The sequence below is a fragment of the Ptychodera flava genome, chromosome 11, assembly GCF_041260155.1.
Source record: "Ptychodera flava strain L36383 chromosome 11, AS_Pfla_20210202, whole genome shotgun sequence".
Classification (NCBI taxonomy): domain Eukaryota; kingdom Metazoa; phylum Hemichordata; class Enteropneusta; family Ptychoderidae; genus Ptychodera; species Ptychodera flava.
Window position 1 is genome coordinate 8,990,471 of NC_091938.1, and position 23,954 is coordinate 9,014,424.

Genomic DNA, 23,954 nt, shown 5'->3' on the forward strand with positions numbered 1-23,954 from the left:
AAGACTGAAACATTTTCTGTGACTTGAATTGTAAAATTGGCAAAAAATGATTCCTATGGAAATTTCATTTGTGTAACAGTTAGGCCCGTGGTGAAACGAATTTGCTTCAATCTCTTCACAGTTCTCCATGACTTTAGCTAATCATTATCTCAGTACATATTTTCTGACGGTGGACACTTTAATTATTCACCAGGGGCCAGTGACGTGCCATTCCACAAGACAAATAAAATGCCGCGGTCAATTTTCCCATTTTACTAATCATTGAACGTATATTTTACATCAAAAATGGTATTGTTCGAAATGGGTGTTATGACCTTGACATCGGGTCCCACAAAAATAATGAACGACACAGAACTACGGTTTTTAGGTTTGGTACACAAAGCAAATTAGAATGATTTCAATTCACTGACAGGGAGTGTATCATTGCATCACTTTGGTGTAGTCTCGCTTTCAAGACCTTGTCGCTGAGCTCACACAATTCAACCAAGGTACACCAAGGACTAGCTGATAAGTCCTTTACTTTCCGGGCCCACTGCTCGCGACGCGCTTTACTATAATTATGCATGACAGAAGGGACGATGCTGGAAGGCAGGTAACGCCTTGTGTACAATGACGTCATGTATATTAGGGTTACGGCCAAGTAAACCACAAATCCAAACTGAATATTTCAAACTTTGATCATACTTTACTCAAGGGAAGGTTAAATTCTGCTCTTTCATAATCAAGAATGAAAATCAAGGTCACTTTTGCAAACCGTAAACATTCGGATTAAGCGTAGAGAAGCAAACTACCTCAGAAATCTACCTATGTTTGAAATTCAAACCGATCGATAATGTTGTGCTTGCTGTATGGGGGATGAATTTAACAAGAAATCAAATCAGGGACTATGGATAATCCAAGTATGTTCACGTCCATTACCAATGATTTCAATAATAGTATGCACTTTTCATTGTTCAGTGGGATTCATATTCATCAGTAGATTATTCTTTAGATATATTGACGATTATTCTTTTGATATATTGACAGAGCTATTGTTTGAAACAAATTTTATCAATGTCATTTTCTGCCGTGTGCGGCGGAAAACAGGCAAGCTGCGACCGAAAACAAGCCCTTCTCAGGCTTCATGGGTAGTTATCCCAGGCCAAGGATAGTCGTCACAAAGCTCCTCAAAAACATATGTTTATCTTTTTATCGCCCTCATTTTGTATTTCTTTGGTTGCAGGGTCATATGAATTTGCCCTTCCAGATCGGGTAGGGGCCACTTTTCGTCCGATTCCAGTTTGTAATTTTGAAGAACAGACGTGAATGTCAAGAACAACTCCATCTTTGCCAGCTGCTCTCCGATGCAGATGCGAGGTCCTGAAACAAGAGGAGATGATGAATAGGTTTCAGTATTGTCTGAATGTTTGTAGGAAGTATAGTATTGAGCTAGGATGAGATGAAATATCACCTCGACCTTGTGTTGGTGAACTTCTATTATCAGAAAATTTATCCTACTTGGTCAGCCATTACTTGATATCGCAAGTCAAGAAAACCTTTCATTTCAACATTATATTAAACCCTCAACATCTATATTTAATCTACTATTTTTATTTTACCTCTCTCATTTCTCTAGATCATAATAAAACAACCCGCTAATAAAATTTTGATAGTAATGTCAAAATTTTAAGAAACAAGGTGATGGAAAATGTAACCTTGTACTTTGCAAAGGGATACCGCATTGAGACAAATCATTTTATTTTTTCAGCAATAAACCACAACCCCACCAAAAAACACAATAGATCACAACTGCTCCGAATGTGTATGAAAGCCTATAAGGGACATTGTTCAAAGAGGAAAAAGAAATTCTTGTGCGCACGAGATAATATCTCGTGCGCACCAGATTCATATAAATGGACTCTTGATAGATTTAGCGTTAATATATCTTGCATAAACATTGAATGTTACCGTTGTTGTACACCAATGAGTATGGTGTAATTGCATTTTACCTGTGCCGAATGGTATGAGCGTGTCCGGCTTGGAGAAAGCACCTTGAGAATCGATAAAGCGGGTAGGGTCGAATTTTTCGGGATCCAACCAGAGTTGCGGTTCACGGAGCACACTCCACAAGTTTGGCCACACCATGGTGTCCTTGGGGATGTCATAGCCGAACAGCGAGGTGTCATTGACGGTCCAGTGGGGCACTGACAGTGGTACGGTCCCGGCGATTCGCAACACCTCGGCGACAGTAGCTTCCGTATAGGGTAAATCGTGGCCGTCGGACATGACCGGGAAGCGGTGTTTCCCGACAACGCGGTCAATTTCCTCCTGTACTTTATATTGCACGTCTGGATACTTCATCATGAGCAACCAGGCCCACATCAGAGTGGTTGAGGTCGTTTCTGTTCCAGCTGCAAACATGTCTAGAATCAAACAGTAAATATAGTAGTATTTAAACGGCATACCCCTCTCGCCTACGCTTTCGTCTGATTTCACCGAGACTTCACTTTCCCATTCTTTAGTGACGCTAAGGAACACGTCAATGAAGTCTCTCATATCATCGGGGTCGTACGTTTCCGCGTGCTCTTCTATAAATGGCTCAAACACCTCATAAATGATCGTGTGACACTTGAAATTAGATCTCGCCAAGACGTAATCGCACATCTTTCCAGCCAGCGAGTTCATGAACCCGACACCGAGAAAGATTTTGCCAAGTTGGAACAGGGACTCCAGCGCCGCAAGACACGTTTTGAAGCGCGAATCGCTGTATTCGAATCGCCGGCCCACGACGATGGAGCATATGATGTTGGACGCCGCGTTCGAGACTTGCTTGGCCGGATCGAAAGGCTGGCCTTCGTGTTCTCCGAATTCATGGAGCAGGTGTTTGCATTCCTCGATTATCCTCTTTTCCATCGACGACTTTCCCATACCGAAGGTTCGAAGGTAACGAAGCAACAGCCTGCGCTTGAACTTCCACATGGACCCGTTTGAAAAGACCATGCCTAAAATGTAATCAACTTTCTATGTTATTTAAGATAGAATGCGTCTACGAGCAGATATTTGGACTCTCACACTTCTGGTTTGTCTACCACTTGTTCGGACTCATTATGAAGCTCGTATTAAAGGTAATATAATTTTGGACGGCTTCCTTTTGTGAAAATCGAAAATTTAATTTTCCCCATTGAGTTAACACAGGGAAGGTGGCTATTTTGAATTTCAGAGTCGGTAAGTATTGAGTAATTTGTTTCTCTAGTGCCAAATTTTGCAATCCAAATTTTTATTCTTGATTTCAAAATGGAATTCTTGCGGAAAATTTAAGCTAAAGTTTGAGTTTCAATTTCGGGGCACGTGCTACTTGAATAATAAGATGTTTTGCCAAAATTAACAGAAATATTCTTCGACTGAAAACTTTTAGATTTCATCACAATTTGAAGACTGACATTTGAACTTGGTTATCAAAAGTTGCATGAAATAACAAAATATTTTCTAGGAATATTACTTGGCAGTTTTCACCACAATGTGCGTGAACCCATCTAAGCTAGGTCATCCCTAGGAACCAGTGTGGCAATATTCAAAGCTAATGACCTCATGTTTACCGACGTCTCAAATTCAAAATGGCCGCCATCTCTTTGTGAACTCTCTTGGGAAAACAGTCACTACCATCATACACTATCTAAAGTCTAAAGAACTCGTGACCTACATCACCTTTTAATTAGCATAGAGCGTAATTAGCATAGAGCACAATGGCGAACTCTTTTGCCACTGGCCACTTGACCAACAACAGCATGATTTGGACGCATGGAAAAATGTATGTTGTCTCCCCGATGCATGCCATCAGTAAAGTAGGCTCTTTACACTTCGATACTGGCCAAATTTCCCTTTAACATTTAGAAGTAGTGGTGCGCCGTGTGTGTCTCTGTTAAATTTTAATGCTATTGCTTACTCCATGCAACTGACGAGCAACTTTAAATTCTCAACGTTAATGCATCGGATATCTTCTGTTATCACGAGCACGGGGCCGTTTTACCGAGATTTTCTGTCCCAGTCAACGAACTATGCTCGACTATTAGGCCTACGTCCGGGTTTGTTAACCTTTATTAGTAATGCTATTCCTTACTCCATGCAACTGACGAGCAACTTTAAATTCTCAACGTTAATATATCGTATATCTTCTGTTATCACGTGCACGGGGCCGTTTTACCGAGATTTTCTGTCCCAGTCAACGAACTATGCTCGACTATTAGGCCTACGTCCGGGTTTGTTAACCTTTATTAGTAATGCTATTCCTTACTCCATGCAACTGACGAGCAACTTTAAATTCTCAACGTTAATATATCGTATATCTTCTGTTATCACGTGCACGGGGCCGTTTTACCGAGATTTTCTGTCCCAGTCAACGAACTATGCTCGACTATTAGGCCTAAGTCCGAGTTTGTTAACCTTTATTAGTAATGCTATTCCTTACTCCATGCAACTGACGAGCAACTTTAAATTCTCAACGTTAATATATCGTATATCTTCTGTTATCACGTGCACGGGGCCGTTTTACCGAGATTTTCTGTCCCAGTCAACGAACTATGCTCGACTATTAGGCCTAAGTCTGGGTTTGTTAACCTTTATTAGTAATGGTATTTTTAAATTCTTTTATATTAAAGGAGCATTCTTTTTTCGTCATCAATGTTGAAGTCTTTCTCAGTCATTATGATTTACTCATTTCTCTCAGATTTTATCACGGTGTTCGTCAGAACGCGATTCGAAAAAGCTGATCGTCAGGAAGGAACCTCAAAAATGTTTCAAAAATGCAAATGAAAACGAGTTGCTCCAGAGTGCAGGTAGCTATTGTTGATCTGTTCCTACAAGTGGGTACTTATGGGCTACACACTAAGCTGCATGACAAAAGGGATGATTTCGATTTTGAAATCATAAATTATCCCCACTTGTCAAGTAATATTCCGTCTGCACCTGCTTATGGTGTGTACGTGTCTCAACTTCTCAGATATTGTAGGGCTTGTGATTCCTATGCTGATTTTCAACTGAGACACAGCTCATTGGCATCAAAACTAGTGAGACAGGGATACACAACAAAAAGACTCGTTAGGACTTTCAAAAAGTTCTATGGTGGATATGTCGACATTGTGGCCAAATATGACACTTCGGTCACTCAAATGATTAGCGACAGCATTCCCGGCTTTGACTTATTACAGTGATTCATATACTGTATCACTTCATACAATATTTAGACAATTTTGGGACCAATCCTGACGAATGTAGCATGCTAGCAGTGTACGCTTACCCATTCCGGACACCTGGTACCACCACTAACTATCAGTGGTTCAGGATGGTCCTACTTAATAAATTTGTAAATCACAAATGTCCCATGGACCTGGTAGTGTATTACCTTGAATGGAAATAATTATTGAACTAGTTTTGTGTCATATTGTAGTAAAGCATGGCAAAATTGTAGGAGATTTAGATTTGCAACTCTGCCTTCCATACTATCTTATATGTACACTTCTTTTTGGCCTTGTTGCCTGCGGATGGCCCACCATCGATACGCTTGCCAAAAGTCCCATGTTTTAAACTGTGTGGCATAAAAGCCAGGGAAATTATCATGGACCTAAATTATGAATAAAATGTGACTTTATGTCGACTATGGAGGGCTGCTTCCTGCTCAGTGGTCCCCCTTTACAAGTTCACTGAACTTTGCACTCCATTTACTATACAAGCAGCCAAATAAGTAACCAATAAAGCAGAGGGCCCTTAACGGATTTGTCCTATCATTATGCTTGCTAATGATCTAATGGAAGCGAGAACAGCAATTACATGCCCTCTGTTAGCAAATCGAAATATCATTTACAATGCAATTTCCTCAATTTGGCTAGAGATATGCTTTTTGTTCCTAAGGGACTGGACAGAAATTACAAAGGGGGGGGGGGTTCAAAATATGATTTGACAAAGCACTATGTCGTCCACATCTTGCCTTGGTGACCCTTCCGCGACGGCATGCGTGTAATTTCATTACCCTTCAAAAATGCTTGAGTGAAAAATTGCGACCCACCCCTAACAAACACCGCCCCCCTTAATGCTGTCATGTCCCTAAAAGAATCGAACAAAGATGGCGTCGAACCCAATATCCCTTAAGCCTATGTCATACTCGATGAGCGGTATTCATGCCATTTGATTTTTTTATGAAATGGTATCCTGATAATTTTTCAGAATTCTTTAAACACAACCTATTGAAAGATGCAAGGCGTTTCCGTCGATTTGCAGTAGTAGATTGTTAACTTACCATTATTCAGGGTTCCCACTGTGGCTGGGAAGACAGGTCTGCCGACGAAGTCGTCTGCCTTCCTAACAAGAGCCTCCCTGACCGCTTCATGGCTGTTCAGGATGAGAACTAACTGTGAACCTAGTCGTATTGTAAAGACATCGCCGTATTTGGCTGCCAAATCACGTAAAGCAGCCAACGGCCTTTTGCCGGCGACTGTGAAAAGATTGCCGACCAACGGCAGACTTGGGGGACCGGGTGGAAGGTTTCGGTCTTTTGCGAACAGTTTCTGGGAAAGCCAGTACCCTAGCATGAACGTCGTGATGGCCACAAGGAATGTTGTCAGATCGAGCATACCATACATTTTCACCGACAAAGATATTATTTTTCCCGTGCCAAACTCAGTTCTTCGACAACCCCCTTGACACCTCCAAAGCTGTCCCCTTTACTGTGACACTTCAATGGGGACTCCCTAGTTCATCTGTTAATGTAAAATTCCCCTAGGTCATTATATTACATTTATTTACGTCACTTAAGTGGCCTTTCTTCCTTCAAAATAACCACATTGACTTCCTTGAAATCTATTCGCCACAGCTTCTCCGGCAGACGTTTTAGTCCTCGCAGCCATTCACCCTCACAGAATAGTCTTAGGTTTGAGTGACAACCCGCCAATTTTTTGGCTACGTGTTACACAATTGAGCTGCAAAAATTGTTCCGTTCAAGTCCGGCAAAAATTAAAATGTTGATATTAAAAGTTGATTCAACATCTACAGGCGCGAGTGAAGAGAGCGATCCTCTGTTCATCCACATATTTATAATATGGAGTCGTCATTCACATAAGGGACTGGAGAGAAATTACAGGGAGGGGGCGGTGTTTTTCAAAAAGACGCTGCACAAAAAATAGCGACCCTTATAAAGCATTTGCGCAAAAAGTAGTCACCCTCCCCAATTTCAAAGCGCAAAAAAGTGACTTCCCTGCGTGTCAAGTTCCGTATCAATAATGTCTTAATTTAAATTTAATTTCTCATTTGACCATTAAGCTTTAAAAGAATACTTTTTGCCTGTGAAATAATCCCTTTTATGCAAGGATTTTTTTCAAATAATTCAATGGAAAAAGAGCACATTATACAACAAATAATTGTATCAACTACTTGCAGGACAATTGGCCATTCAAAATAAAAAGGGCTATAGCAGAGAGCATTGTTATTGTCTGTCAAAAAACTTATTAAGAAACTTTCTTTGACCTATAAATGCACAGATATAGCAAGGTTTGTTGGGGAAAATGTAAGTTTACCCCGAGACTACAATGAGAGGTGAATTGCTTTCAAACACCCTATCCTGATCAAGAATATTTGTATCAATTGCCAAACACTTATAAAAGCACAGATTTAGTAAGGTTAGCATTACTAAAATATATGCATAGTTTTCTCAAAGACTACAATGAATGGTGAAATTTGTATCGGTAAAATTCCAAAATCAAATTTCTTGTACACATATGCACTTGTAACCATCCTATTTTAATCAAGTACATTTTATCAATGATTCAATGTCTATAAACGAACAAAATATATTGCTAGTTTTTAATTCGAAATATGTTCATAGTTTTTTCATAGACTCCCATGTGCAGTATATAGAAATTTTCGATGAAATCTAAAAACAAATTCCTTGTACATATACATGCTCTTTTTATCTCCTTCTCCAAGCAAATTACCTTTACATAACTTATCAAAATTATATAAATTCCAGATATAGCTTGTTTTGTAGGGGAAAATTGTTAATAGTTAGCCCGATAGACTAACATGTATTGTGATTTGATATTTATGGACGAAGCGCTATAAGCTTATCAGCCATATCTTGGCTTCTAATAGTTGCGCAAGAAATGGTGACCCTCCCCAAAAGCCATGAGTAAAATCTGATGACCCTTCAAAAATGCTTGTGCGAAAAATTGTGACCCACCCCCAAAACCACCTGCCTTCTCCCCTGTAATTTCCGTCAAGTTCCTAACGTTACTGCGGAGCAGTAGTCTAACTATACTCTCTGAGTGGCAACTCTCATCGCATTCAGCACCAATCAAAACACAACTCTATGGCTATGATATCCCAAACGGCACCGTGGTGTGGCCTATGTGGAGTGTACTTCGTGAGCCAAAATTGTGGTCGAACCCAGAAACATTTGACCCCTGACATTTTCTTGATGCAGGAGCTAAGAGGTACTTTTTCAAGATCAGATTTGTTCATGCCAATAGGAACAGGTAAGACGTACTTTTCTTCTGAGTACTGCAATATATTGTATTTGTTATTAAAGCCCCAGTATTTGTAACTTTTAACAATTTTTTTCATATTTTTGATTAAAATGACATCCTCAGTATGTGAAAGTAGACCATATTTAATACTGAATCGCATGGTTTGCATGCCTAGCCCGCCTCACGATTAACAGTAAAAGGAGTGAAAAATGACTTCTTGTCCGGACCAGAAGTCAGCTTTGTTGACACACGAAACGAACGTAATCACACCACCGCGCATGCTCAACCACATCTACGCAAGTTTTACTGTGGCGTCCGTAGAAACCATACACTCTTCGAAAAGGTTTGGTCCATCGAAACTGGAGACTCAGCTAAAAACGCGCGAAAGTTGAGTGAAATACCGGAAAGATATAAATATGTAAGTGTTTACAGATTGTTCCGACTATAATGAGCCGTGCAAACAAACCTCTTGAACAGCTAAACTAAAGACGGAGGCAGTCGATTGTAAGCTTCATGCAAGGCACTGCGCGCTGTGACCGATGATACGGAGGAGATCAAGTTTGCTGAATGAATTGAGAGAGAAAACATATATGAATAAAAATTCAACACTTCACCATTGTAATCATTGAACTAGTCGTTTCTTCCATTATGGAGTATAATGAAAATTTCGTTTAAAATAAATGACGGGACTGATTCTGCTCCGTCTACTCAAACGAAGTTTTGTGTACGGCCAGGCTACGCTACAGGCAACACAGCCTATCAACTTCGCATATCGTTGCCGTACGGCGTAATTGAAAACGCTCAGAAAGGAAAAATTATATCTTGAATGCAGTACAAAAGTCTTACTTATTAAATTTAAAAGTATTTCAAAATAATATCGAACGTAACGGGTATCTAATCCTCACAAGGACTACAGTAGTACAATTATCGGCTAGCAGCGATGCGATGGAGCTCCAGGCATAGAAGCTTAGAAGTTCGAACACAAGAGAGATCCCGGCCTCACTGCAAAGTCGTCCCCTGCGCACCCGGCCCGACAGCAAACTAACCTCTTGGTTTGATTCTGTTGTTTATATATTTTTGTATAAAGTTCATTATACATATATCTGACTTTCACAACTGTACAATTTGCACAGGACTGTGAGTTTGGCTGTAGTCTACAGACGATCGGAGGGAGCTTAGGCAGGCCCCAAATTAGCATGGACAATGCCCGGGACAATTACAGACGCAGCTCGATGAGAAAGTCATTCACATAAACCTAAATGAAGTGATCAATACAAAACTTTTAAACATCACTGGTTCTGAAAATTTATGATCAACGGTTCTGACCTACGGATTTTACACTGTGACGTTGTTTTTTGTATGTTTGGCCGGCTACTAGTCCTGTAAGGCTGTACTACATGGAGGTAGTAGACTGTACAAGTGCAGCGGGCGGGCGGGCCGAGATTGGTGTGGGGCCTGCAGCAAGGTAAAATTGACAGCGTCCATTGCAGAATGCCCGCGTGTTATCCTTTCTCGTTTGGGAGGAAATTTACCGCTGTATTCAGAATGCCTTTTTACCAGTATAAAAGCTCAGTAACTGATGCATCAAGAGCCAAGAGTCTGTAAATTTCTTAGCAGTAGCTCCATTGTTTTCTAAATTGTCGCTGAGATACAGCGGTGCGTAAACTGGTCCCGATCGTTCTGACTCGGGCGTTCACAGCTGTTTAGGGAGCCGTCATTATTTACGACCTGGGGGTCGGAGGAATTACATTAGAAACTCCGAAATTTTGAGTCACATCCCAGCCAACCATGACTTTGAGTAACCCCCTCTCTAACAGAAAGTTTGGCTTACCTGAGCCCATGTAACAATATGTAGATATAAAAGCTCACCTAATAAGCAGTCTCCGACCATATAGTATTGCTAAATCTGGATGGGTAGCATGTCATTATGGTATGCTTTAATGTCCAAATGGTTGTTGAACTCAAGTCAAATAAAATATACATTTCTATGATAATATAAAGGATGAATTCACAACAGTTCAGTTTTGTCCTAGATCCTGTGCACTTATAGTGATATCAGTCGAGAAGATTTCTCCATGACCCAGCCTCTCCTTCCAACCCTGGTAACGACTGCAGAAAACTAGTGTGTGACATCATCATCACCAGTGTTGATCCTCACCTTTACTGTCGCTGGTGCCATTGCGTACATGAACAACGATATCATTCTCATCGTCACTATCTTGTCTTTCATAATAAGTATTGCTAGTAGTAGCACCTACTTGTAGGTTTTTGCCTTCCTTCATCTAGTTGATATTTATTTGTAATGTTAGAGTATTTTTTCTGTTTATTTAATATGTATCAGAGTAAAATATATATAATTAACTAGTCATTATTTCATTTAGGACAGAGTAAGACAAAGAAAAAACATTTTGAGCACCCCCTTATAACTTTCAATTTTTGAATGACCCCCAGGTCGTAAATACTGACGGTTCCCTTACTTGCTGCCAAAGGCCATCACGTTCACTGCATTCGACAGCCTACCATACATTGCCAAACTATGTTGCTTCGATTTCGCAATCACGTTGCCGCTAAAGCGACAATCAGCTGAAATTTATTACTTCAAGTTACTCAATTTTGATAGGTATCTGCCTACAGAAGTGAGCCAAGTGAATATAGTGTCGTCTTGATTTTACATCGGTACCCGGAGTTCTGAGTGACCAACTGCAGGGTGCGCATCGGTGCACTGCCGACTGCAGTTTGAATAATCCGTATATCACGCACACTGTACCAGAATAGAATGTCAGCCTCCTCAGCCAAAGTTCTGTATCCTCTGAAACACAGTAGCAGTACGTATTTGAACGGAGAAGAACAAAATAAAACCATTCGCAGGTCGTTCAGCCGGCGACCATGGGCGATTACCCAGGCAGTGTGGCGTGGCATGGCAAGGCCCCAGGAATGTTGCAGGCTCGATGATGTCATCAGTATCGGCGTTCTCGATCACGTGCACAGCCTACAGTTGTCAACAAACCCACGCGGCAATCCAACTCGATCGGGCAATATTTAGCGTTTGCATGTCACTACAAGAGCACAAATTTGGCTTATTTCTTTACTGAACAACATTTCACGATGGATGTAAGAGAATAATATGTAATTTCGAACATAAAAAAGGTTAAAAGTTACAAATACTGGGGCTTTAAAGTGTGTGTATGTCATATTCATGGCAGTGATGTAAAATTGAAATTTTGCTTTTTCTGGACTTACGAAAACTAAAATGAAACAATTTTTGCTACTTTCGTCGGCAACCTATAGGAGCTGTACTTTCTTTCCTTCTTTCCTGTAAAAATGTGAACATCCGTGTGCATTGTTGTCAACCCTTTGGAGGAAGAATTGAAAACATTTCCATCACGCCACAAAGGGTTTGAAGTGTCTGTACAGGCACCCCAGAATGTGAACGCTTAGTACCGTATCAGCAGCTTGAAATATGGGCAAACGCCAAAAATTTGGTATTTATGCACTGCCATGACGACTTGTGTCGGCCGAAGAGAGCCTTGTTGTAGTTGTTTGTTATTTTGTGGTGACAGAAGGTTCATTTACATATAACAGTATGATGCACGGTTTGACATTGTATATATATTTATTGCATGCCTCGATTTGAGTGAAAATCAATGCATTGATTTCAATAGGAACATCCGGGAGTTAGCGGGCCGTGTGAACGATGTATTTACCGGTTTCCATAGTTACCAGGTCCGGTGAAGCCTTTCGATGTTTTCGACGTCAAAGTAGACACTTAACGCTAGGTGTAAAATAGCATGCGCGCACTTCTAGTTTGACCTTCGTTAAAATCTGTTTAATGCTGGTGGAGAGGCATGTAATAAGAATATTGCCTATATACATAGGTTTATGTGCCCTCGCAGCAAGAGACAATTTGCCTTGTCACCACACCGGTGTGATCTACTCTAATCATACGTACATGTATTCTTGACTACAACGTTTGTCGGTGATGTCGAGGTTATACCCTGGTAAGAAGAAGCACACACATGTAATCATTTCATCTGTCAATATTTACTGAGATATGGTATGTAACTCATATGTGAGCAACATCGAAACCAAAGTTTATGTGTACAAGTCGATACAAAAAAAAACTTACTGGAACTAGTATTACATCTCCCTCTTCACGGAAGATAGGAAGTTGATCGGTTCACCTCGTGATTCCGAGGTATTCATGCTTGCATTTTGCCTTTGGGAACGTTCTTCACCATCGAAAACAAATTTTCCTGTCCTTAAATACTCATATTGCATCCTCAGAAATGAATGTCTACCACGAATCATACACTATTTAAACTTATTTCAAATTAAAAAAGAAATGCAGATTTACATGTTTTGCTGAAAATTTGTATTATTCATTATGCATTAAAAAGAGAATGTACTATGTGAGTCTGTATATGCATTTCGTTTAAATTTAGTTTAGTTTGTTAAGTCTTTTCCGTTGTCCGTGACATAAAGAAGAGCACACCTCGAAATTGAAAGACTTAAACCAAAGCTCAAACTTTCTACTGAGGGAACTTTAAATCTGTTCATTTCTTTTTCAATATCGAGCATAAGAGTCAGGGCTAATCTTTTAAAAGTTGGTACGAGAGCGACAGATAAACAACTGTTTTCCCGATATTTGAAATGACCACCATGCATCTGTTAACACTACGGGAGAACATTAATCTTTTGAATTTAACAAAAATTACCCGGAGAAAAATCAACTTGCTATACGAGCTTCTAATTAGCCGCCCCTCGCAAGTTGTAGACCAAGTTGTGTATTGAAACTTTGAAAATAAGAATATCTCTGTCCAAGAAGCAAATTCTCCTTAAAGACAAAAACTTCTTTTTTCAAAATGTCCTACTTTTAACTGCATTTGCGCCAGAAGCTTACAGCCATAAGAAACGCAAATGCAGCATCAATCTCTTAGAACCACTCTAGAGTGGTGCACACACCTGGTGAGATTATACACAGAAAACAAATTAGTTTAAGGAATTGACATTCAGCGGGAATAAACTTGCAAAGTCGGAACTAGATAGGTACACATGTAAAACAAAAGGGAAAAAACTTGCAAAGTCGGAACTAGATAGGTACACATGTAAAACAAAAGGTGTAACATGTCGTGGAATAAGTACCTTTACACAGTATTGTCAGATTATCAATTGTCATCGTCAACAACATTCATTTCCTTTGTCATTCCGTCTTTATTACTTTTGATCAGATTTACTGGTACTTAAGGCATAGCTACTATCAATTGAAATATTCACTTCATAAAAAGAGAAGATGTGCTGTATTCTACAGTCGTGGAAGCCGGCTTGGTTGCGATCAAGATTGACACATGGATTCTCCACCATATTGTGTCATGAAATGGCGAGATCACACTGTTCTGATTTCGACAACATTAGCCTGATCAGGAACTGGCTTGGCTATGATTAGATTTCAAGGGTAGTAAATTATGAAGAGGTTCACCGAGATTGAAACAAAGTCAATGTACTTTATTTCTGAAAGGTAGGGCCAAAATGCAACATCTAAATCCAAGTTCTCCTATTTGTCTGTGCATCACGTGTCCTTGGCTTGCATTTCTATTGTCAAAATATTTCTAATGTTTTAATGGTAAATAACGGACGTGGCTACTATTACTATATATATATATATATATATATATATATATATATATATATATTTATATATGTGTGTGTGTGTGTGTGTTTTTGTTACTTTCCCAAGAGAACATCTGTATACTTCTAGAAATAATATATAATATATATATATATATATATATATATATATATATATATATATATATATATATATATATAATTAACATGTTAAAATACGAATCATGTTTTCACTGTCACCGGAATTACCTACAGCTAGGTGTACGTGTTGATGTTTATATACAGGAAACAGCTGGGCGCACAGAACGTATGACACTCCGGAATATCATAAGTATGGTCAAAATTTTGTCGTTTGCCTTCAGTAAAGGGCCATGCTCTTCCCGTACAAGTCTTACACACTTTGCAAATTCCATCCCAATTTACACATATCTAAACTATGTCACCACAACAGATTTGCATCAAAATGTTCTAAAGACGTCTGACGAATAGTTTTGAACAATAAGACTTTTAAACCAAAATTAGCATAGATGTACTTCAAATACAAATTTCTGTTTCATCACATTTTGAAGACATCTGAACGTGGTAATTTCAAGAAACTTCAATGCCAATTCCAAAGCTATCAGACGAGTAGTTCGATGCATATGATTTATTGACTGAAAATCACAAAAATTCATAAAAATACTACATTGCAGATTTCACCACATTTTACACACATCTAAATTAGGTCATCCATAGTGATCAGTGTACCAAAAGCACAGCAGTCGAATCTGTAGTTTTCAAAACATGTGATTTGATGACCAAAAAACCCCAACAAAATAGCCTTTAATATGTTACATTATAGATTTCATTATAATTTGAGCAAATTGATACCAGGTCATCCAACTAACATCTGCACCATACTTCAAGGACAAACAGTTCTGAAGATGATATCCTTACAAAAATGACAAAATATTCTTCAAAATAGAAAGTAATACATTTACCCATAAAATGATTACATTTGCATAAAATTAATGCAAGGTACCCATGACGAAACATTACCAAATCTAGAAAGTAGTTCCAGAGTTTTGGCATTTTGACTGATTTTGCTCTTGTCTAACGAGTGCCACGCCCTTCCCACATTTGGTGTACGATGATATCCACGTGATGTCTGGCGTTTCTCGAATGGTCAAAGCTGAGAATTCTCTTGCGAAATCTCTTATATAAACTCGCTATTGTTATATATTCTATACATGTGAATTTAGATTATGACAAGCGAGGACACTGGTTATTAAAAAGGTTGGAGAGTGTAACGAGTGCCATGCCCTTTCCATGTTTGGCGTAAGGTGATATCCACGTGATGTCTGGCGTTTCTCGAATGGTCAAAGCTGAGAATTCTCTTGCGCAATCTCTTATATAAACTTGCTATTGTTATATGTTCTATACTAGTGATATAGTTGCAACCCTAGATGTCTGCAAACGGGACAGTTCATTGGACATCTTGAGAATGTTGAATGATGTGTCGCTTTAATCATAACTAACGCCGTCAACAAAGCTCTGCCTTTTTAGAATAGCTTAATGCTGTCTTTAGCTTAATCTTTAGTTTTGGCATTTTACATTCTTCCGGTTCTTATGTTATTAAAGTAACAAGTCTTAAGCATTCATTTCAATATGTAGATTTGGAAACAATTTCAGTTGTAGCGTTATTACGAAAAGAGTAAAACCGAGCTGGTACAGACATTGTAGAGCTTACTTTGGAGTCGTCTCTGTGGCTGTTTAGCTATAAAGATTTAAAGTGGTGCACATAACCGACAACTTGGTGTCAGCTTCAGTTACTGAAAGCATTACGATCCCCCACCGATACCTCTCGACTTATAGACCATAAAGAAGCAATCGTGACACTTGTTTACGTCATGTGTATACTTTCTACACGAACACGTTTCTTTGAACAAATTCCCATTTCCACCGACGGGTGCAATGACACGCGTAAATAAAATGTCACAGAGATGCAATTTATTCTCCTCTTGCCGATGGAGTGCCTGCACAAACACTTTGGACTCACTATTGAATGGCGGCAGAATTTTTCGCCTCTCTCTTCAAAGGTTGACATAGAGACCGGACAATTACATGAAAATAATACCTGTAGCTACTGTCCGGTCTGGAGATAAAATATAACAAGAGGGGTGCGCAAGACCGATGGTAGCTGAAGACAGTAATTATTGTGTTCATAAGTGTATAATATTTGAATTGTGGCATAATAATGAACCACTGAACTAACCCTGCTTTTTATTTACATTCTGCAAAGCATATCTCAATATGTTGGAACATATGATTGACATCAGACTCAAATGTTAAAAAATGCTAAAACATGAGGATTTTTCCTTTTCATCTCGGAAAATTAGTTGTCTCTATTTTTTCTCTCACAGGCATTGTTCTATAGGATTGTGAGGTTACCGTAGTATTTATCTCTTTACTGCCCGCATATGATATGTAGGGGCTGTAAAGTTAAGTGGACGTGCCCTTCCAGATCTGGTAAAGGATGCTTTTCGTCGGACTTGAGCATGTAATTTTGCAGGATAGACGTAAATACCAAGAACAACTCCATTTTGGCCAACTGCTCGCCGATACAGATACGAGGACCTGAGAAAAGATGAGACAAGAACGATTCTTAGCAGATTCTTTATGCAGGTAAAAACTGGAAACCGCGGTGCTACTGATGTAATCATTGTCACGACATAATCACATCCAGAATGGGTGACTGACACGTTTAAAGGAAAAAGTCACTGTCTTTTGACATCGGTTTGGTCTGTATCATGTGAGCATAAGTATGCACGCTGCTCTGCTCACTGAAACATGCTAAATTGTTAGTCGTCATCCCTCTGCTCCCTCTCTCCCTACTTGTAGATAAAAAATAAAATGCTACGATTACATAATGTATGGTACCTAGTAGAAATTATGCCATAGGCATATTTACATGTTATGTGTATACACAAGGTGTTAGTCAAGTCCTGATGATTGACAATTATACCTGTCAACTCGGCACTCTTATTTACTCAGCACATGTAAATCATAAGTATCCCGAAGGGCATTTCTATAGTGCACAAAGCCCTCGGCTGAATTTAAATACTGCATAAGTATTCCATTGTTGATGCTGACATTCTGACAATGGTAAACAAGGAAAAAATGAGAGGCTTGTCACATTGGAAGTTAAAACGCTATTGCTCTAGAAGAGCTTTAACGAACACGTTTCGGCGTAAGTGGGCCGGTGCCATTCATACTCTTTTTTAATTAGGTTAGTAGAAACTTATCAAATTTTTGAAAGTTACAAACAACTGAGGACGATGTGAACGCAGATTAACAACTTAGGTGAAACATGAAAGTGAAATAAATCCTACCTATTCCAAATGGAATAAACACATCTGATCTTGAGAAAGTTCCACTTGCATCAAGAAAACGACTTGGTCAAATGTTTCTGGGTTCGACCACAACTTTGGCTCACGAGTACACTCCAGATATTTGCCCATACCATGGTGTCCTTAGGGATATCATAGCCATACAGTTGTGTGTCATTCACTGTCCAACGGGGTACAGACAGCGGGACAGTGCTAGCAATGCGCAAGACTTCAGTGATGGTGGCTTCAGTGTAGGGCAGGTTTGGCCTATCAGACATTTCCGGAAACCGATCCTTCCCGACCACATGGTCTAGCTCTTCCTGTACTTTATGTTGTATGTTTGGATATTTCATCATGAGCAACCATGCCCACATCAATGTGGTTGACGTTGTTTCCGTTCCAGCAGCAAACATGTCTAGAATCAAGCAGTAAACATAGTAGTATTTAAACGGTAAACCTTTTTCATCATATGTTTCCGAAGATTCCTTCTCCATGTCTTTGGTTGCGCAAAGGAATACGTCAATGAAGTCTCTCATATTATCAGAGTCGTATGTTTCGGCATGCTCTTCTATTATAGGGCCAAATACATTGTACACAGCCTGGTTGTGACGAAGGTTCTCTTTGCCAAAGATGCGGTCACAGAGCCAACCTGTTCCAGAGTTCATGAATCCCAAGCCAAGATAGAATTTCGCAAGTCCGAACATGGACTCCAGAGCAGCGAGACAGTTTCTGAATCGCGAATCGCTATAATCAAAACGATTTCCGACAAGGATGGAACATATGACATTTGACACCGCATTTGATACTGTCTGTACAGGATCAAATGCCACTCCGTCGTGTTTTTCGAATTCCTGGAGCAGATATGTGCATTCTTCAATGATCCTACTCTCCATCACAGACTTCCCCATGCCAAATGAACGGAGGTAGCTCAACATTAGCCTCCGCTTAAACTTCCACTGTGGTCCGTTGGCAAAGATCACTCCTGGAAGGACACAATATTATAAGTTTTAGTCTGGCAATGCCGATCTGAAAGTTTCCCTGTTAATCCGATGAATGTCATGACTTTTCGATGTTGTACACAGACATAGAGAAATTCCAACACAAACATTGAGGAAAGACGAAAACTGGATGAACTTTCAATGGACTTTTTTCGCACACATTGGCATTTTTCAGAACTACTCTGACGTCATCAGTGCAAGATACCAGGTAGATGAGTATATCAACATTCATCAGCATAAATTTCTAAAATCGAAACAATATCCATTATTACATCATACCAGTATATTGATGGCGCAAATACAGCGATCTGATTTGTCGAGACGCGAAGAGAACCATGGTATATTCGAGATATAGCACTGCCGGCATACGCGCGAGCTCTCAGCTTGAACGAAAATCCATTTTTTACATTCCATGCCAGAATTTCAATATACTGTTATGATATAATGGCAATAAATCACACCCAGTGACGGTATACCACTCGATTTGACAGTATATATATGACATATATGCACTCGCTATCGCTCGTGCATATATGTCGTGCACTGGTAAAAATCTCGTGGTATACAGTCGCTGGGTGTGCTCTATTACTTAAATATTATTTGCTTAAATGAACACCTTTCTGCTGCGCATCTGGTACAAATTGCCGAAGTGACAAGATCGGCAAAGTCGGTATCAACATGGTCGGGGCTGAGGTGGCCATGTACAGACTGTGCGCATGTCAGATGTTGGTTTACACATCGTAGTAATACCTGACACTAGCTACATACTTTACTATATGTGCTCAAAGTTGGGATATATGGCATGAACGCCATTCATCTTCAGCTCACGCTCCGAAATAAATGTATGAGCATTGTTCGAGTATGCAAATCAACTTACAATGTGTCATCATCAATGCAGAATAAGCAGTGGCCTAAAATTGAGCATTGTATTGTGTACCGTCAATAACATAAGTGTTAACCGGATATACACCCAGAAAAATAACATGAAACATTTACAGTTCTATTACGGATTGCATTGTACCTTGGGCAGCTGGAAGATATTATGAAATTGTAAGCTAAGAGAAGGATAAATTTCGAAAAGCCAATGATTGATAGATGTGCGAGGCTATCTTCATGACGAGGTGTTCACATTTCTAAGACTTCGATTGTACAGAAGACCTGAAAAAGGAACCGTGGCAGCAAAACATAGCCAAAACCCCCCAAAATGGTATCCTACACATTTAACGGGAATGTCTGATTTTTGAAGAACTTGCATTTCAAATTTAAAAAAATACAGGACATTGCCTTTCAAATAGCAAAATAGGATTATGTTATGTTATTTTTAAAAATGAGATTTAGAAGTATAAAGTGGAAAGTAATAATGTTGAACTGTAATATAGGCGTAAAACATTGAATTGTGAAACTGTGAAATGATGAAGTAGCAGTAGTAGAATGTCAAACATTATATAAAAAGAGACACAGAAAGTAGAGTTGTAAAATTGAATATATAATAGTAATACAGAAAGTCGAAAGAACGTTGACTTGTAAAATTGAAATTAGAATAGAATATACAAAGAGACTTAAACTCGAGTTGTAAATTTGAAAATAGAAAAGTAATTGGCCGCCCTAGGCGGTGCTTCTCCTGAGCATATGGAAGAATAAGATTTTCTAATTTGCTGATTTCAGCATATTTGTGACTTTTTAACTTTTCATTGGAACAATCTTTTTCCTTGCGCCATTAAAGGATTAAGTTATTTCTCTTCCTCCCTAACCTCGGCTCCCGACACCTCCCCTATCCTCTCCTCCCTATGGCTGTGCATAGCAGGGCTGTGTGTTATCAGGTATAGGCTGCAACCGGTAACACAAAGCTGTGCCACGCAGAGGTACCACTCCCTAGATATGGAGGGTTCTCCCCTGAAACCATACCGTTATCTCGTGTGCCAATCTTAACGGTACAATTGGTCGATAGACGTAGTCATCCGCATTTCGTACAGAGCCTCCTTCACCCGCTTCATAGCTGTTAAGGATAAGCACCAGTTATGAACCAAAACGAATGACAAACACATCACCGTATTTGGACGCCATGTCACGCAAAGCGTGCTGGGGGTTTCTTCCACTAACGGCTAGCAAGTTGCCGATCAATGGAAAGCTTGGTGGTCCAGGGGGAAGGTTGATCTGTTTAGAGAATATCGCTTGAAGATCCAGTACGATATGAAGAATACTACGGCTGCCACAAGGAGAGTTCTGGCATCCAGTATCGGGCGCGTTGATTCCATGCTACAGATGTTGGAATATACAAACAGTACCGTGCAAAATGACAATGTTGCTGATTGATGGTGTTCCACTTTCGCCAGTCTGTACGAAGATAGAAACGTGACCGAAGGAGTAATACGTGTTATTTCGTTGCGTTTCCTGGCGTAATCAGATAAATCAGTTAATAAAATGAGGTAACATCGAAGATAAAAGCGTTCGACCAATCACCATCAGTGGCGTGATTGGAGGTCACCGGCCGAAGCAGCAAGCAGGGCACAAGCAGGTCCCGGTTTAAACACACAACTGTGGCGGCGCTCTTATAGTACAGGCAACGTAGGCATGAGGTCTAAAAATATCAAATTAACTTCAAAATGAATATTAATGTAATAATAAATTAGTTTTTACATAAACCGGAGTTTGGGTGCCTTCCTCGGTGCAGTATTTTGAAATTCACTGGACAGGTGCAGATCATACTTGAAAAACATCTATGGCGCATCCAATATAAGGCTAACATTGTTGTAGGCGGCTTTTACGAGTATAACCTATACCTTTGACGAATTTCCAAGTATTGCAAAGTGAAAAGGAAGCTCAATCCTGATGTAATACTAAAGCTCTCTTACTGATATAATATTCATATTCCACAGTATGGTATGATTATGATGTTTCTTACACTATTTCCAAATAGGAATTTTCCCGACCTTGAAGTTTTTTCAGTGCAAATATGAAAGAGAAATTTGGCACGAGTGAAAATTTCCGACTTTTGCCAGAAAACAAAAGTTGAATAACAGCATCACAGATACAGGAAATAAGTAATAGCAGGGATTGACAAAGGACAATAATGCAGCTTAACATTTTGTTCACTGTACATTCTTCCTGCTGTGAAATACAAAATTTTGGAACACGACAAATTAATTCATGGAGTTGTCCTTGCTGGGGTTTTGATGATTTGTTTCTCTGAGTGTCAAACTTTGTAAGGTGCCCCTTGACTTTTGTTCTTGATTTGGAAAGACAATGTTTTTAAAGTTCATGATTAAGGAAAGTTGAGGACAAGTTCTATAAGTCTGCCACTTTCATTCTACATGAAAATCATGTAGACATGACATTCAATTTGATGGTGGACGCATCTGTCAAACTTTCATTTCATGAATAACTTAAGAAAGTGTGTGATCAGGTCAGTTTAATCTTCCAACTTGATGCTGTCATTTCCATTGGAAAAGCAAAACAAAGGTCATTCTTCCAATCAATTTCAGCTGCAATCTCTTTGATGTGAATCTGTTTCCACCATGCCTAACCTCTGTCTTATACTCTTTAGAAATGGTGTCATTCTTGACACCACTTCCGTTCTTCTCGGGAAAACGTTTGCAATGTCTACCAACATCTCTCAGCATCTGAACTATTCAATTCATTCTCTTATTACCTTGTTAAGGAGGACTTTTGACAAAGGGTGAATCTGAAGATACTTCAAACTGATTGAAGAGTACAGAACTTCGGACAGTCAACAACGGCCTTCATTCTTCACTGCGGGGTCGCACAAAGTTTCAGTTTTTTATTTTTTGTCGTAATTTACATTTTACTTTTGATCAGATTTACTGGTATTAAGTCATTGCTGTGATCACTTGAAATATTTATTTGCATATGGAAGATTTGCTGTGTTCTGTATTCGTGGAAACGGGTTGGTTGCAAGGGCACGCGAGATCGATACATGGATTCTCCACCATGTTGCATCATGAAATGAAGAAAACGTTTCTGATTTCGACGACATCATGGACAACGGGACTTGCTTGGCTTTGATAAGGTTCCAAAGGTAGTAAATTATGAACGATTCACAGAGAGTGAAGTAAATTCCAACTATGTACTTCATTTACGAAAATTTGGGCCCAAAAGTGCCAGACATAAACAAGGCTCTCCTGTTTCTCTGTGTATCGTGTGTCTTGGGCTTGAGTTGCTATTGCATGTGTACATATACTAATCATACATGCTTTCTGTATTGTCATTCTTCTCTTTGTTAGGAGAGTATTGATATTAACCCGTATTTTAAAGGCCAGTAATGCTAACTTTCTATGATTATTTTGTTTATTTTCATTTTATATTCCAATTGCAACTTCTCCTTGTACTCCCCAAAGAATGAAACACCCACTATTTACCTTGTCAACTTCATGTCGTCCACGCTGCTGAAGAGTACGTACGGTCGACATGAACCACTATACGATAAACTTTAATATCTAGGTTGTGAATTATAAGCTTATCGTGTATAGCCAAAGACGAGCCACTAAATCCGACTACATCACTGGAAATACACGAGAGGGAAAGTGCACATGTCATGTTTCATACACAATGAGGCCATGATTATGTTCCGTGTAAGTTTCGGATATAAAGGACAAGATACTCCAAAGTCGGTCACTTTCGCCTAGTTCGTTTACACAACTTTAGTTCTATTAGACGTATATCATTTAGGACATAAATTTGTGTCCTAAACCCCAGCGTCGCTCACGTTGATTGGTAAGTTTTATGTCCCTATGCCTCATTTGCGTTCATTCATTGGCTGCCTATATGTCCTCAAGTCTCATTAATATTTACTGTTCCGAATCCAGTTCATTCATTGTTTGCCTTATGTTCTTGTCCCTGCCTCACTTTCGAGTGTTAATTGTCTCGTTCTCCCATGTGCTGATTACCGTGATGTACAAATGTATCTGCGCGCTCAGCAAAGCAGTCCCACACTCCAGGTGTTTCATTCATCACTTTCGAACAATGACTGACAGTAACCTTTGTGAAGCCGCCAATTATGATGGATTGAAACACAACGTGTCGCCATGACACTCTTAGGTCAAATAGCACCTTTTTACGATTGCTAAATGGTCGTATAATCCAACCCCGTCTTTGTTTGTCTCTGTGGTTACCGCAGCTCCTCTACCAAAAGCATAGTCAACATTCGCCAGAAATTATAAAGAATTCCTCCGTTGAAGGTATCGTGTTCTTTTTCAAAGTCTCAAGTTTATTCGGGAAATGCGGGCATCTGGCAGGGTTGTTTCTGATTGCCCGGAGTTTTGTCAAAGTAACTTCAAACAGGTGCACAACAGGCGCATGAATTGCCCTCCACAGCTAATGTCTTGTAATCTTTGTTTCGCATCGAACGGATCACAAGCAGATTTACCTTGCTTATTTCGATGATATATGTACACCAACATTGGATCTGTAGACGATTGCGAAAATAATCATCAACAGACGTGAATGTCCGAACAAAC

The 23,954-nt window shown here is 39.5% G+C and overlaps 1 protein-coding gene and 1 pseudogene across 1 annotated transcript; both read right to left on the reverse strand.

The window, feature by feature from the left end:
• Positions 1-663: 663 nt before the first annotated feature.
• Positions 664-6,683, reverse strand: LOC139144611 (cytochrome P450 2F3-like). Its single transcript, XM_070715321.1, has 3 exons — positions 6,269-6,683; positions 1,989-2,981; positions 664-1,359 (listed from the first exon to the last, which is right to left on the reverse strand). The coding sequence occupies exons 1-3, from the start codon at positions 6,609-6,611 to the stop codon at positions 1,181-1,183; spliced, it is 1,515 nt and encodes a 504-aa protein (XP_070571422.1). The 5' UTR covers positions 6,612-6,683; the 3' UTR covers positions 664-1,180.
• Positions 6,684-14,822: 8,139 nt separating this feature from the next.
• Positions 14,823-18,480, reverse strand: LOC139143173 (cytochrome P450 2U1 pseudogene; annotated as a pseudogene).
• Positions 18,481-23,954: the final 5,474 nt, after the last annotated feature.

Excerpts from the sequence above, each read along its gene's own strand:
- LOC139144611 (XM_070715321.1), bottom strand. The coding sequence starts at position 6,611 with ATGTATGGTATGCTCGATCTGACAACATTCCTTGTGGCCATCACGACG. Across the intron at positions 2,982-6,268 it reads AGTGGGAACCCTGAATAATG|GCATGGTCTTTTCAAACGGG; the intron begins GTAAGTTAACAA and ends ATTACATTTTAG. Across the intron at positions 1,360-1,988 it reads GCTCATACCATTCGGCACAG|GACCTCGCATCTGCATCGGA; the intron begins GTAAAATGCAAT and ends CTCTTGTTTCAG.